We start from the raw sequence: 12,685 nt of genomic DNA, 5'->3' as shown, positions 1-12,685 counted from the left end.
TCTTCTTCTAGGTCCTTCCTGAAGAGTATATTTGGCCTCCTTCTCCATCCTGGACTGAAACTTGTCTGCAAATGGAGCGCCTGGCTCAGGAATGTTGAAGGAACCAAGTGCCGGGGTGCCATGCACTGGGGCTGCAGCAACAGCCTCCTGCACAGTAAAGCCAACAGCTGAATTTGAAGCAGCAATTCCTAGAATTTACATTTAGCTCACTGAGACACTGCCTCCAGCCAACGTTTATAAGGAGCCAATTCATTCTGAATACAACATTTTTCAAAGTTTTCCATGTAGTGTCAGCTGTTTGAAACAGCAAACTTGGGAAGTTACTGCTGTATTTGCTAGGACTTAACAGATTGAATAATCAGACTCATGTCATTTATGTCCCTAAGACTTAAAATCTGGGGGAAACTGAGAACGGTAATGAATACCATGTTGTTTGAGCATGTGTGGAATTGTGAACTAGAAGAGAATATGTTACAGAAAACAGGGTTGGGAGGAGGAAGAAATTCAGAATAACAGGAACAAGGATTAGGGATAACAGAGATCAAAGGAGGAGCTATTGTGGTCAGTGCCCCTGGATGGAGGGCACTGCCTGGTCCGTTGCCAAATGAAGGTTCAGATCATGAACATAGCTTCTGAGGAAAGAGACAAAGCCAGGGTGCTCAAAATGACCGCTGGTCTAGACTGCAGACTCTAGACTCAGGCTGGTCTTTATGCAGAGAGACTGAACACAAACTCCTGAGCGAAGACTCTGAGAGGGAAGAGCTCCAGACAGAAAGCCCTGATGCAGATCAAAGCAGATCTGAATTCTGAGCCTACCCTGATGTCTGGGATCAGGAAGAGAGGACAGAACGCCTTCCAGCCTGGCACTGATCAGGATGTCAGTTCACGGAACATGCATTTTTATGTAAGTTACCAGACTCTAATCCTAGGCTTTTTTTCTTATTATGTGCAATTTAAAACATTTGGTAAAAACAGAATGTGTAAACAGTATTTAGAAAACAAGACTAACCTTATCCTGATAAAACAAGGCACTGTCTAGGGTTTTCTCCAGGATTGTGGCCACAGCAACGCGTACTTCTCTCACATTGCACTCCAACAAGAAAATCCTAACACAAAGGGAAAGAGGTGTAAAAAAGCAAAATAGATTTCTATAACCCAACCTTCCCAACACGGGTCCCACCTACTTATCCAAGGAAAAAATTACTCCAAAATGTCAGTTCAAGTCTCCTGAGAGTGTTGGCAAACACGGGCCCTCATGAGAGAGGAAGAAGATGAAAGAGGAAAAATGAGACCTTTGAACTTGGAAGTTAGATTTTTTTCTGTTTCTTCCTTTCTTCCCCTAAGATGAGTAGCTGTATAAATGTAAATTTGGACTTCAAGAGATATAAAAGCAAAGAACCTAAGGTTTTATAAATTCTATTTACTCAGGAGTAATTTTCCCTGGCACCCCTTCGATTTCTCAGAATAGGATACTAGTTAAGAGTTCTCAGTCTACACAGTACCTCCTAAACCCTCTGTTGACCTACAATGCCATCTGATTTTCACTTCCCTTTCCTTTCCTCTCCCAACTCTGACTTATTACGTGGTCCTCCTAGAAGCACGTGAGGCTGAAAATGTCCTGCTCCCTTCCTTTCTTCTCCTATGATGATGACAACGAGAGCAGTTAAGGTTTACCAGGCATGTCCATTATATTTGGTGCGTCCAGTGTTACACTCAGACACCACACTATCCACTGAAAAGGCGTGACCTAACCCAACCCTTTGCACAGCGAGGTGGTAGATGCAGCGGCCTCAGGTGTGGTGGGGGCAGTGGGGCGGGGCGGAGGGGGCACCATCAGTATCCCTGGGGCTGGGTGAGAGTGGTAACTAACTACCTTAGAGCAACCAGGTAATTGCATGCATTCCCACATGCAGTGAGCCTTTCTCTGCTTCATACACGCACTCTGACATGACAACCCTTATTATAATCAGCACAGTGAAAGCTTAACTGTTTCTAATATTTCTCAACAGAAAATTCTGTTTCATGAGCAAGATTTAAATACAACAAAATTTTGATGACCCAAGTCAAAACTTTCCAGATGAGACAGTCTTTCAGGTCACAGCAGTGAAAGCTGCCCACGTCTGTCTTGAGGGCAGGATGAGCTGACAGCCCTGTCCTCCTTCTCCTCATAGGAAGACGAGAGAGGAGCTTTCCAAGGCTGCTTCACTTCTGCTCATTCCAAGTAACTGTTAATGCTAATAAGCATTAGCTACTTAATGTGAACCTGACACAAAAGGCTGTTCAACATCCACTAAGGCTCTTTTCCTAGAGTTAGGAAAGGTAGGAAAGTTTAAAAGATTCCTTCTGTAATATCTGGCTCTAGGGGTCTGATTAGGTTGAGGCACAATTCTTTTGGGAAGACATTTTTGGGGGTGCTCCACATTACCTATCACGGACATTAGGAAGCACTGTGAGGATGCAAAGGAGCCCAGAATATGGGCAACTCTAAAGGTCGAATGGCCTGTCTCACGCCAAATACATGGCATGACGGAAAAGGTGGTGGGGATATGGGACAATTACAGATTAAAAGAACAGGAAGAGACATACACACCAAATACAACATGTGAAGCTCATCTGGATCCCAATTTGTACAAATTCAATGGTAAAATGCCACTTTTGAGGCATCTGGGGAAATCTGAACATGACTGTGCATAGGATGGTATGATATGAAGGAATTATCATTTTTGCTTGGAGTGATGATGGTAAAGTGTTTACTTTTTTTTTTTTTAGCCTTAACCTGTTAGAGATACATGCTGAAAAATTTAGAATGAAATAATGATGTCTGAAGGTTACTTTAAAATACCTCAGAGAATAAAGGTATGAGAATGTGTAGAGTTGGAATAAGTAAACATGACTGGCCAAATGCTGACAACCTGAGCTGGGGATGGGTACAGGCTGTCTACTTTGCTGTATGTTTAAAAATTTCCACAGGAAAAAAAATTTTTTTAAAAAATGTTAAGTACCCTTCAGGTTAGTAATTTTTAAGATCAATTTAAAAGCAGTATTTGCTTCTAGTTTAATTTTTTACAGTTATAATTACAATTAAAAATTTCCCCTGAAGAGGACTACATGGAGGGGCTGATCTGAGACAACAGCCTCTTCAAGTTTACTAAGATATTAATATAGTGCATATTTATTCGTTGTAACACTGACAAGTTGTATTAAAAGTGCTAAAGAAATTAGTATTTAGAGAAAAGTGAAAGTGAAAGTGTTAGTTGCTCAGTTGTGACCAACTCTGTGTGACCCCATGGACTGTAGCCCTCCAGGCTCCTCTGTCCATGGGATTCTCCAGGCAAGAGTACTGGAGTAGGTAGCTATTCCTTCTCCAGGGAATATTCCCGACCCGGGGATCAAACCTGGGTCTCTATGTTGCAGGCAGATTTTTTTTTTTTGTTGTTTTTACTGTCTGAACCACCGGGGAAACCCAATTAGAGAAAAAAGAGAATAGAAAATATTAATTCTTCAAATAATGAAATCAGAGCAATTGATAATGATGAGTAATTGGGCTTTATAAAGAAAGGGACAAAATATAATAAACTCTGTCAGAAAAACTTTAGATTAGGTAATTTACTAAGATTCTTTTTACCATGTAGGAATTCTAAGAAACCAAATCACACTATCAACGGAAGTTACTGAGTTTTTCTGGAGATATTTAAGAGCAAGCCTGCTTGAACATAAAAGGGAGTCAAATAAATATTTTGCCATATTCCTTTCATATGGATGGCTCTATGATGTTCTACTGCTTAACACAATACTCAGGAGTCCTGACGGGAGGATATTTTGGAATTGAGCTGGAAAAATGGGTGAAAAATTATCTTAAAGTAAATTCTAAAAGGACAGGCAAAAATACTTGAAAGACACATTGATTTATTCTTTCTTATGAACTGTATGCATGTATATATGCACAAATACTGAGCACTTAAGTCTGCCAGGCTCTATGTGTACAATAGGGAATCAAACACACACAGCTTCTGCTTGTCAAGAAGCTGACATCTAGTAGAGGGGACAGGCAAAACAAAAGAACAGGGCAGACCTACTTCAAACTGGGTGGTCGGGAGTGAGCATCCTCTTTGCCATCTGATGGATGAGAAGGTGTTTGCTATGCAGAGATGAGGGGAAACTGTTCTAGGTAGAGGGAATAACAGGCAAAAAGGTCTTTATGCAGAACAAAGAGCTTAGTGTGTTCAAGGAATCAACAAGCTGCTGAATGCTAAGATAGGAGGAAAGTGAAACACACAGGCAAAGCCCATATTCAAGGGAGGCCTTTTGTGCTCTATTATGGTAAAGATTTTGGTTTTATTATGAGCAGTGAGAATCCACTGAAGAAATTTTAAACAGAGAAGTAACATGATCTACCTAGTTTTAAAAGGAAGGGGGAGGTAGAGATACTAAGCGAGCTAATAAATGAATGTTAGAAACTCAGACCTAGAGATGAAGGGGAAATGGGATCAAGAGTTTCTAGATCTTGCCACTGGATGACAAACTCGCTGTGAGAAAGGAGTGGCATTTCTGAATTCCCGGTGGTCTGCTTTAAGTTAAGAGGTATGAGAGCGTATTTGTATGCTGACAGCAGTGACCTGATAGAAAATTCTGGAAGATAAAGATGCTGGAATGATAAAGAACCAACTTCCTTGAGAAGCCTTACTCATGTAGAGAGATTCATTTTGAGAGGAGAGAGGACACTTCTTCCATCCTATCAGGAGGGAAGGAGAAGGTGGGAAGAGACTGGTTGGTGTGTAACTTGTGATGGGCGATGGTGGGCGCCGCTGCTCATCGGCTAGACTTGTGCCTGAGTGAAACCCGAGGCAAGGCCACTGGCTAGGGTGGTGAGCCAGGACAGCTGTGGCAGAGGGAGGAAGAGGTCCCTGGGGACAAAGGAGCCTGGACACTGAGAAATCAAGGTGCTCGCTGCAATCCCCATAGGAATGTTGAACTCTCTGAGGATAAGAGAATGAGAGGGAGCAAGGTATAAACATTCACAGTGGTTGGACCATCTTGAAAAACAAAATTACGTTTTAACTACAGATACACAAGTAAATATACTATCACAGGTAACACACATCAAAAGATTTTTGAAAAAGAGTGTTTTAGCCAGAATCCAAACATATCAGCAATACTGTGGTATTACTGTGCAGTAACCCAGGACTGCTGATCTTTATCTGACACCAGACTGTGAGTCCCTGAGGGGACAGACTTGTATTTGAGAATCCCCTGAGTGACAGCAGGGGGTTCAAGACATGGTTGCCTCTGAGCAACTGGCTATTTGCTTAAAATTGATTCCAACCAGAAAACTAATTTCAAGTTGAAAAACAAAGCGTTACAAGAAACTTCAGCTTTAAATCACTGGAAGAGAAACAAATTTCTTTTAACGAAAAGATACTGACACTTACTTTATCAATTCTCGTCCTTCAGAACTAATAAAGTATTCAACTAGCCATTGACAAGCATCAAAACTTTTTGAAAGTAGTGCTTCAATAGTGGCAATCCATTCTTCAGTGTCGACCCTTTAAAAAAGCAAAGACAGTGATGTTAGATAGCCTGGCAAATAAATTCATGGAGTGTCTTTCACTTAAAAAAAATTTTTAAAAATTTTTCTCAGGAGTAGGGTGGAGGATAAGTATGTATTCAATGATCGCTGGACTAACACAGATAGTTAGTTCAATCCCCACGTCTGGATATAACTTTCCCCAGGTTCTAAAGATAAACAGCATCTAAACCTTATACCACAGTTATTTCTTTTTCTATTTTTTCCATCTTTCCTCCTGGATTAGAAATTCCTTAAAAATAGGAACTCATGTCTTCAGCATCAGAATGTATTAGTAATTGCCTTCAAATATTTAAAAGAATGTTTTGAATTTTTGAGTGTCTGAATTTATAAATTCAACTTTTGTTTAATTAATGCCTTTTGAAGAACAGACTGTGAGAACATAACATTTCTTACCTGAGTTTTTTCTTTGTTCGTAGGTAAGTTTGAAAAAGGAATTGAATGGCAAGCTGTAAGCTAACCTTTGCCATGCAAGGATAGTATGGATGCTTTAATTTAGTCTGTGAGAGAGGGAGGAAAAAAAGAGATTTTTTTTCACAGTTTTATCGATTACTATGCATTGTTACAAACTGAGTAAAAAGATATATAACAATAATAATATATATAATAAAGTTAAATACTAGTAAGAAAAATAAAGCCAGTTTGTTATAGAAAATGTTCCAGTTAAATTTTAAAAAGATTAAGAAAGATATCATCTGCATTTCTTACATGAAGCCTTCTCAAAATAGAGCCTTTAGACTATAAGATGTTAAGTAATGTACTAACAGACTAAGAAAGTCTTCCCCTTATTGGCAAACTGTGATCATGGTACTCACGGAAAAGAAGCACTTGGAGACTAGTAACGTCTGACTACAAATTACGATGATCAATCTCCTCACAGCACAAAATCCATTTACGTCACTTATGGCTATTAAATTCTTTACAAAATATAATAAAAGCACTTAAAAAAGCCAATAAGTGGAAAGCCGCACTCATTCACAACCTGCACTGTACATTTTGAATACTGCCTGTATTTGAATATCACTCAGTAACTGACACATTTGTGAGAATTTTTTTTGGCATACAATCTAAATGCTAACATGTAAGAATAAGGATAAGTCACTGAATGCTTTGAGTGAGTGAAAGTCGCTCAGTCGTGTCTGACTCTGCAACCCTATGGACTGTCCATGGACTGCTCCAGGCCAGAATACTGGAGTGGGTAGCCATTCCCTTCTCCAGGGGATCTTCCCAACCCAGGAATCGAACCCAGGTTCCTGCATTAAAGGCGGATTCTTTACGAGCTGAGCCATAAGGGACGCCCACTGACTGCGTTAGTGGAAAGATTTGTAACTATGATCCTTTCTAACGTCTCTAGTGAAACTCTGACTAGTACTTACGGCATTCAGTGATGCTAACGACAAAACAAAACTGAAGTAATCACTACTGTACACATCTCTATTCTTCATGAACTTGAGGTTTTCGTCTCTCACCATCTACAAAACAAAAGTGTTAATTAGTTTTAAGAAACAGGGTAAAATTATTCACTATGTAGAAGATATTTTAGTGATAAGTTAGGGTAAAACAGATTCATAAAATACTTCTCTCAAGCTTTGAAATTTTTAAAAAGGAGAGAGGAAAAACTTTCAAAGATAAAGAGTTGTAAAAAGGTGAATTATTATTCACTAAACGATCCAATTCTTCTGGGAAATTCAGGAAAACCACCATGTGACAAGTCAATTCTAATCTGTTACTCTGAGTGGAAAGGGACAATCAGAGTTTTTCCAAATACAACCAACTCCATGCTCTCCATGTATCAGATGGCTTACTTTACCTTTTTTTTTTTTACCAAAGACTTCATATTTCTCTTAAATTTTTTGATTCTGGCTACTTAGCTCTTGATTACTTAGTGTATAAAGTCTGGACAGGGTAATGGGATAGTCTGAATTAAAATCCTGGCTCTGTGACGCTGGCAGCATTATTTCTCCCTTCTGAGCTTTTTCCCCTTTTCACCTGAAAAATGGGAATTAAACCTGCTACTCCACAAGAGTATTTTAAGAATTAGGGATTTAAGCATGTAGCACAGGGTAGGTATTCAATAACTGATGATCATCATCATCATTAGTTCTACCCAAAGGTTATGAACCTTATTTTTCTTTCCAGATTTTATAAGTTAATTTCAGCAATGAGTTTCTGCACTGCCCACTCCCTCCCCCTTGCTTACAGGGGGCACCCACAGGCACATAGCAGGCCAGGGACGGTGCTCATCAACCCTGAGTCTATAGCCACTTCTGGGACAAGGTGGGTCAGAGGACACTGTGCTAGGCTGTCGCTGAGTCAGAAGTTCTGGACATAACTATGTCCACAAGAAGGCCAGCAACAGTAGTTCTGGACCTATGAGATAAGATTCTGACATTTATCTGGGTTTTCTCCCTTAGAACTTGTTATACAGTTCTTACCTGGTATATTCGAACAGGCATTTTCTCCACAAATAGTCCTTTCTTCTCACCTTTTTTCACCAGCTTGGTTAGAATAGACAGTCGGTCATTGTTAGGCCTATGGGGCCGAGGAGACGACTGAGGTGAAATCTCTGGTGAAGATGGTGCTGACCTAAGAGACATAAATAATGTGTTAGATTTAAAAATAAACTGTACAGTTTCCTGATCCAATGTATTAAAATGCAAATTCGTAGAAAATAGGACTTAAAAAAAAAAAACCTTTCAGACAGTACTAGGTTCTGGACATAAAGTGCACTCAATAAATGAGATTTTTAAAAAATCTCAATTCTAAAATGAAATAATTTCTCTCCATGTTTCTAAATACAAAGAACTTCTTGCCAAGGAGGTAACCACCAAGGTTACTTCCCAACTTGCCAAGGTAGCAGTGAGAAGAAAGACAGGGGGTAGAGGGATTTACTTACTTACTTTTTAGAATTTCTCTTTAGTTTAGCTAATTACCTTTAAATACCAAAGAGCATGCTCTAAAGATCACAATATCACCTACTGAAATCACACAGCAAACTACACAGAGGAGAAACTCACAGAGAGAGGTCCTCGGCTTCCTGCCGTACGACGCTGACTCGACTTTTCTTTGGTAACACGGGGGAGTTCTGATCAGATACCCTCTGGTAAAAGAGCATGTACGCGTTCCAGTATCTTCGGCGTACATCAGTGTAGGGGTTCGCTTCATAATGAGACAACAGGAAGAACTCTTTGTAAATAAAAAATTTTCTCTTGACAATTTAAAACAACAAAAATCCAGCAAGTAAGTACTTACTAAATTCGTTAAATGCAAAGTATAAGTAAAGTGCATGTCTTTTCAGAGTGAGACTTAAAATCACTCAGACGGTGCTCCAGAGGGGCAGGGAGTAAGGGAGCTATACGGTAAAGACGTAAGGGGAAGAAGGTAAACTTTCCCAGGCAAGCTGAAATCCAATCAAAGGGCAAGTCACATTTGAAAGTAAATTCTGTGGCACCGGTTGGGGCTATAATTGGCCTCCCTTAACCATTTCTGCACAAAACAGCCAAATCTACGTAAATTTTGGCAAAGACACTATATTCAGCCACTAAAGGCTGCCACCTTTAGATACATGACTACCACGGTCTGGTATCAAGATTTAATATTGTAGATCTCACACAGGGGGAAAATTTTAAATGCCCCTAGACTATTTTGAAGTCAGGTATAAAAAATGCCAAGGTTTCTTCAAATAGTAAATTCTGATGGGATTCTGTCAAGTACTTTTGTGTTTTTTCTTCTGGGGGTGGGGGCTGCGGAAAGATTCGTTTGCCACACTAACAAATATAGCTTTAAAAACACAGGTGCTAGAGATATCTTCTCTATTAATCATATACCTCTACTTAAGTGAAAAGGAAATTCGAACATTTTAGTGGACAACTACTTCTTCTGAAACTATTTTTACGGTTGAAATTCTTTCAAGTTGTTCTTTAATATTCATTTCTCACACTTAACTTACTCCTTACCCTAGGAATGTTGTAAAGAATCAAAATAATTAAAAAAATTTTGTAAGCAGCTTGAACTTTTTCACTCTGGCTATCAAGGAGTTTGTGGATCTATATGCCTAGAGCAGCTGTAAGTAAAAAAAATAAATAAATAAAATTGGTTCTATTTTTATATAAAAAATACTGCTTTCAATGTGATAGAAAAGTACATATTAAAAAATAAAACCAATGGAAAATATACATTTGTAAAAACTTACTTTGATCATAAACTTTTGGTCTATATTCTCCTCCAAAGCATTCATACTCCAGGGTCTCATCATTAAGGTCAAATTCTTCTATAACTGTGTCATTAAATTTATACCACTTTCCTTTTCCACATCCCCTAGAGTGCACATTTGATAAAACAAACATGAGGTTAAAAAGTCAAACTTCCATCCCCAGCATTCATCTCTATGTATTGTCTATAAATACAGAAGGTAATTACCATTTGAAAACACCTAAGAAAAACATAGCAAAAGTTACTTCAATTTTTTAAACAACTTTTCAGAATAAAGGGATAAAACAGTTGCAACAAGTTTTAAAAATCCAATATGGGAAATAAGATCAAAGAGCAATGTGAAAGCTTCTGCTCTACATAAGGGTAAGTGTGAGTAACAGTAGGGAAGAGGGAGCAGAAGACAGATACAGGAGGGCAAGGGTGAAGCAGGGACACAGGAGGAAGAGAATGCACAGAAAAGAGACAGGAGGGCGGGAGGGGGAGCAGGGGAGGGGCACAGGAGGGCGGGGGAGCAGAGAAGAGGAAAAGGAGGGCAGGAGGAGAGCCTGCTGGAGGGGTGGAGTGGCATGAGAACCACTTACCGCCTATCCTTTATGAAGGAGTAGTAGTGGCCCGCATGCGCCTGCCCACTATGTACAATGACACCGACAAGTTCATAGTTTTCTGTCAGGGCAACTTTTTTCCGTGGAGATCCTCCACCTCCTTGATCTGTACTTCGCCCATTTTCACCAACTTCGGAAGACGAATCTTGGCGAGCCATTCCTGAAACTGTGTAAGGCTCCATGTTTAGCATCCAGGGGAACTATTTAAAAGCAAAAAAAGCACATTGATGATGGTTAGCAACATACAGGGCCACAGCCACTGAATTCTGTACAAACAAGAGGGACGTGTTTTCCTAATTTAAGCAAGGAATACCCTCCAACTCAAGCACACCATCTCAGAATGGCTCGCAGGTCCGGGAGAGTCTAAGTAGTCTCCTGTTGGAGCATTAAGGAATGGCTTCCTCTTCTGTCACCGGGACGCCTTCCAGAAATGAAGGTCATTGTCCAGAATCTGCCTGTGCCGCTAGTAGCAGCAGCTTAAGACACGGGCTGTGTTCTTCTCAGAATGCTAAGGTTTCCCATTTTAAATGAAATTTGAAAATACAGAAAAGGAAACAATAAAGAGAGTGCAGTAATAATAGCTATTAAAAAAACTAGGAAAACAAAAGTTACCCTTATCTGTTCATCGTATTTAATGGAGCGTCCACTCTCCCAGTCAAATCCAAATCTCATCAGGTGAATGACCAAGACACTAGGTAACGATTTAATACAGGTCCTTTTCACTGTTGTTCTCTAAAGAGAAGCAAAACCCAATTATTTCCATGGAGATGATAAAACATCAAAGTAATTAACACAGAGGTCACAGATTTGTACAGGGTTCTCCCATCTGTGTGAACACAAGTCAATACACAATCTAATGGAAGTAACAACAGGAGGTTAAAACTGATCTTACATAAAACACGACTAACAAATTAAACCTATTTTTTTAAAAGGGCAAATGTAATACCTTTTCTTTACACTTTTCGCAGTAATATGCATTACTTCCCTCAAGAACTTCTCCTCTAACAAACTGGTCCAAAGAAATTTCCAAACTCTGACAGGAAGTAACTCCCAGATTGAGAGCCATGAAAGCTTCTTCACGCTCGTATCTTGAATAGCAAACAACAGAAAAACCATGATCAACAATGGAATGAAAAAATCTTGAAATTACCACAATAATTGAGACTAAACCCAGAACTACATTCATAATCAGTGTAATATTTAACACACACCTTCCCTCATCCTTCTAAAAGTAAACTACCAAATAAAAACACCAAATTTTGACCACTTAGAACTGCTTAAAATTAAGAATTTCAACGAAGAAACTTTAGAAATGAAACCAAAGAAATTTAATTCAAAAAACATATATAGATCTATTAGGAGATATATCTGCAAGCCTCTCAAGGAATAAAAAATCTATATCATATTAGAAGAATCATTCAAAAAGGATGATGGTTATTTTTTTGATGTCAGTGTTATTTTCACTAACCTGTGAGGACAGTCTTTACAGATTTTCTGATCAGAATAGATGCCCTGAAAAGTATTCTTGAAGATTTGGTCTCTCCCCATTTTCTGTTGAAATAACAGAGTTAAAATTTCAGTTGACACCTTTAGAACTTTCAGGTTGTTTATACAGAATTTTATTTAGACCTAAGCTAAAGCACAGATTTTAATTTACCAACAAAATAAAATTAGTCGGCTTGGTAGTTTAAGCTGGGAACTAATGAAAGAATTACAACCCGTAGACCCACTGTCAGAGGAACGTAAACAATCAGAAAAGGAAGAGCAGAGCCGTCGGCCACACTGATGACAAGGACGGCACTCTCCATGATCACCGGAGTCCTTCTCCCCTTGCCACAGTCCCCAAGCTCGTAGTGACTCACCATGATTTCTTCTTTCTTCTTATGGACAGAATGCTACAAATTTGTAAGTTATTTTATTTTGGGCCCCCTGCAGTAGAAGCAGAGTCCTAACCACTGGATCACCAGAGAAATCCCTGTACATTATCTTTTTTTAAAGAAACAGGTAACTTGTGCCTTCTGATGAGAGGACAGGTAATGCTGGCAGTGACGGAGGCTGTCTGTGTCTTAGAAGGCGACACCACTTAGGAAGCTTGTGACAGGTTTTACTGGGTAGCGGTAGGAAGCTCTGGGTCACGTAACCACAAACGACTTCTGAATCTGGTTCGTTCATTCCCTTTGACAAAGCAAGACAGCTCTGTGTGGAGCCATGGGTTCACTGCTGACAGCTGCACTGCTCTGAGGCAAGGTTATGTCAATGCAGACACAGTGCACAGCTATAAATAGTT

General features: G+C 39.4%; 1 protein-coding gene across 1 annotated transcript in view; it reads right to left on the bottom strand.

Annotated features, from left to right (window-relative positions):
- The window catches only part of USP24 (ubiquitin specific peptidase 24), a 165,272-nt gene that overhangs the window by 24,445 nt on the left and 128,142 nt on the right, over positions 1 to 12,685 (bottom strand). The window contains exons 47-57 of the mRNA XM_052636634.1: positions 11,867 to 11,949; positions 11,345 to 11,486; positions 11,011 to 11,130; positions 10,378 to 10,598; positions 9,777 to 9,901; positions 8,602 to 8,743; positions 8,020 to 8,170; positions 6,961 to 7,056; positions 5,981 to 6,084; positions 5,430 to 5,543; positions 1,010 to 1,106 (exon numbers count right to left, since the gene is read on the bottom strand). Coding sequence (XP_052492594.1) covers positions 1,010 to 1,106; positions 5,430 to 5,543; positions 5,981 to 6,084; positions 6,961 to 7,056; positions 8,020 to 8,170; positions 8,602 to 8,743; positions 9,777 to 9,901; positions 10,378 to 10,598; positions 11,011 to 11,130; positions 11,345 to 11,486; positions 11,867 to 11,949 — 1,395 coding nt within the window. The remainder of the gene's footprint in view (positions 1 to 1,009; positions 1,107 to 5,429; positions 5,544 to 5,980; positions 6,085 to 6,960; positions 7,057 to 8,019; positions 8,171 to 8,601; positions 8,744 to 9,776; positions 9,902 to 10,377; positions 10,599 to 11,010; positions 11,131 to 11,344; positions 11,487 to 11,866; positions 11,950 to 12,685) is intronic.

The sequence above is a fragment of the Budorcas taxicolor genome, chromosome 3 (assembly GCF_023091745.1).
Source record: "Budorcas taxicolor isolate Tak-1 chromosome 3, Takin1.1, whole genome shotgun sequence".
Classification (NCBI taxonomy): domain Eukaryota; kingdom Metazoa; phylum Chordata; class Mammalia; order Artiodactyla; family Bovidae; genus Budorcas; species Budorcas taxicolor.
The sequence above is the reverse complement of the archived record's forward strand: the minus strand, read 5'-3'. Positions and strand labels throughout refer to the sequence as shown.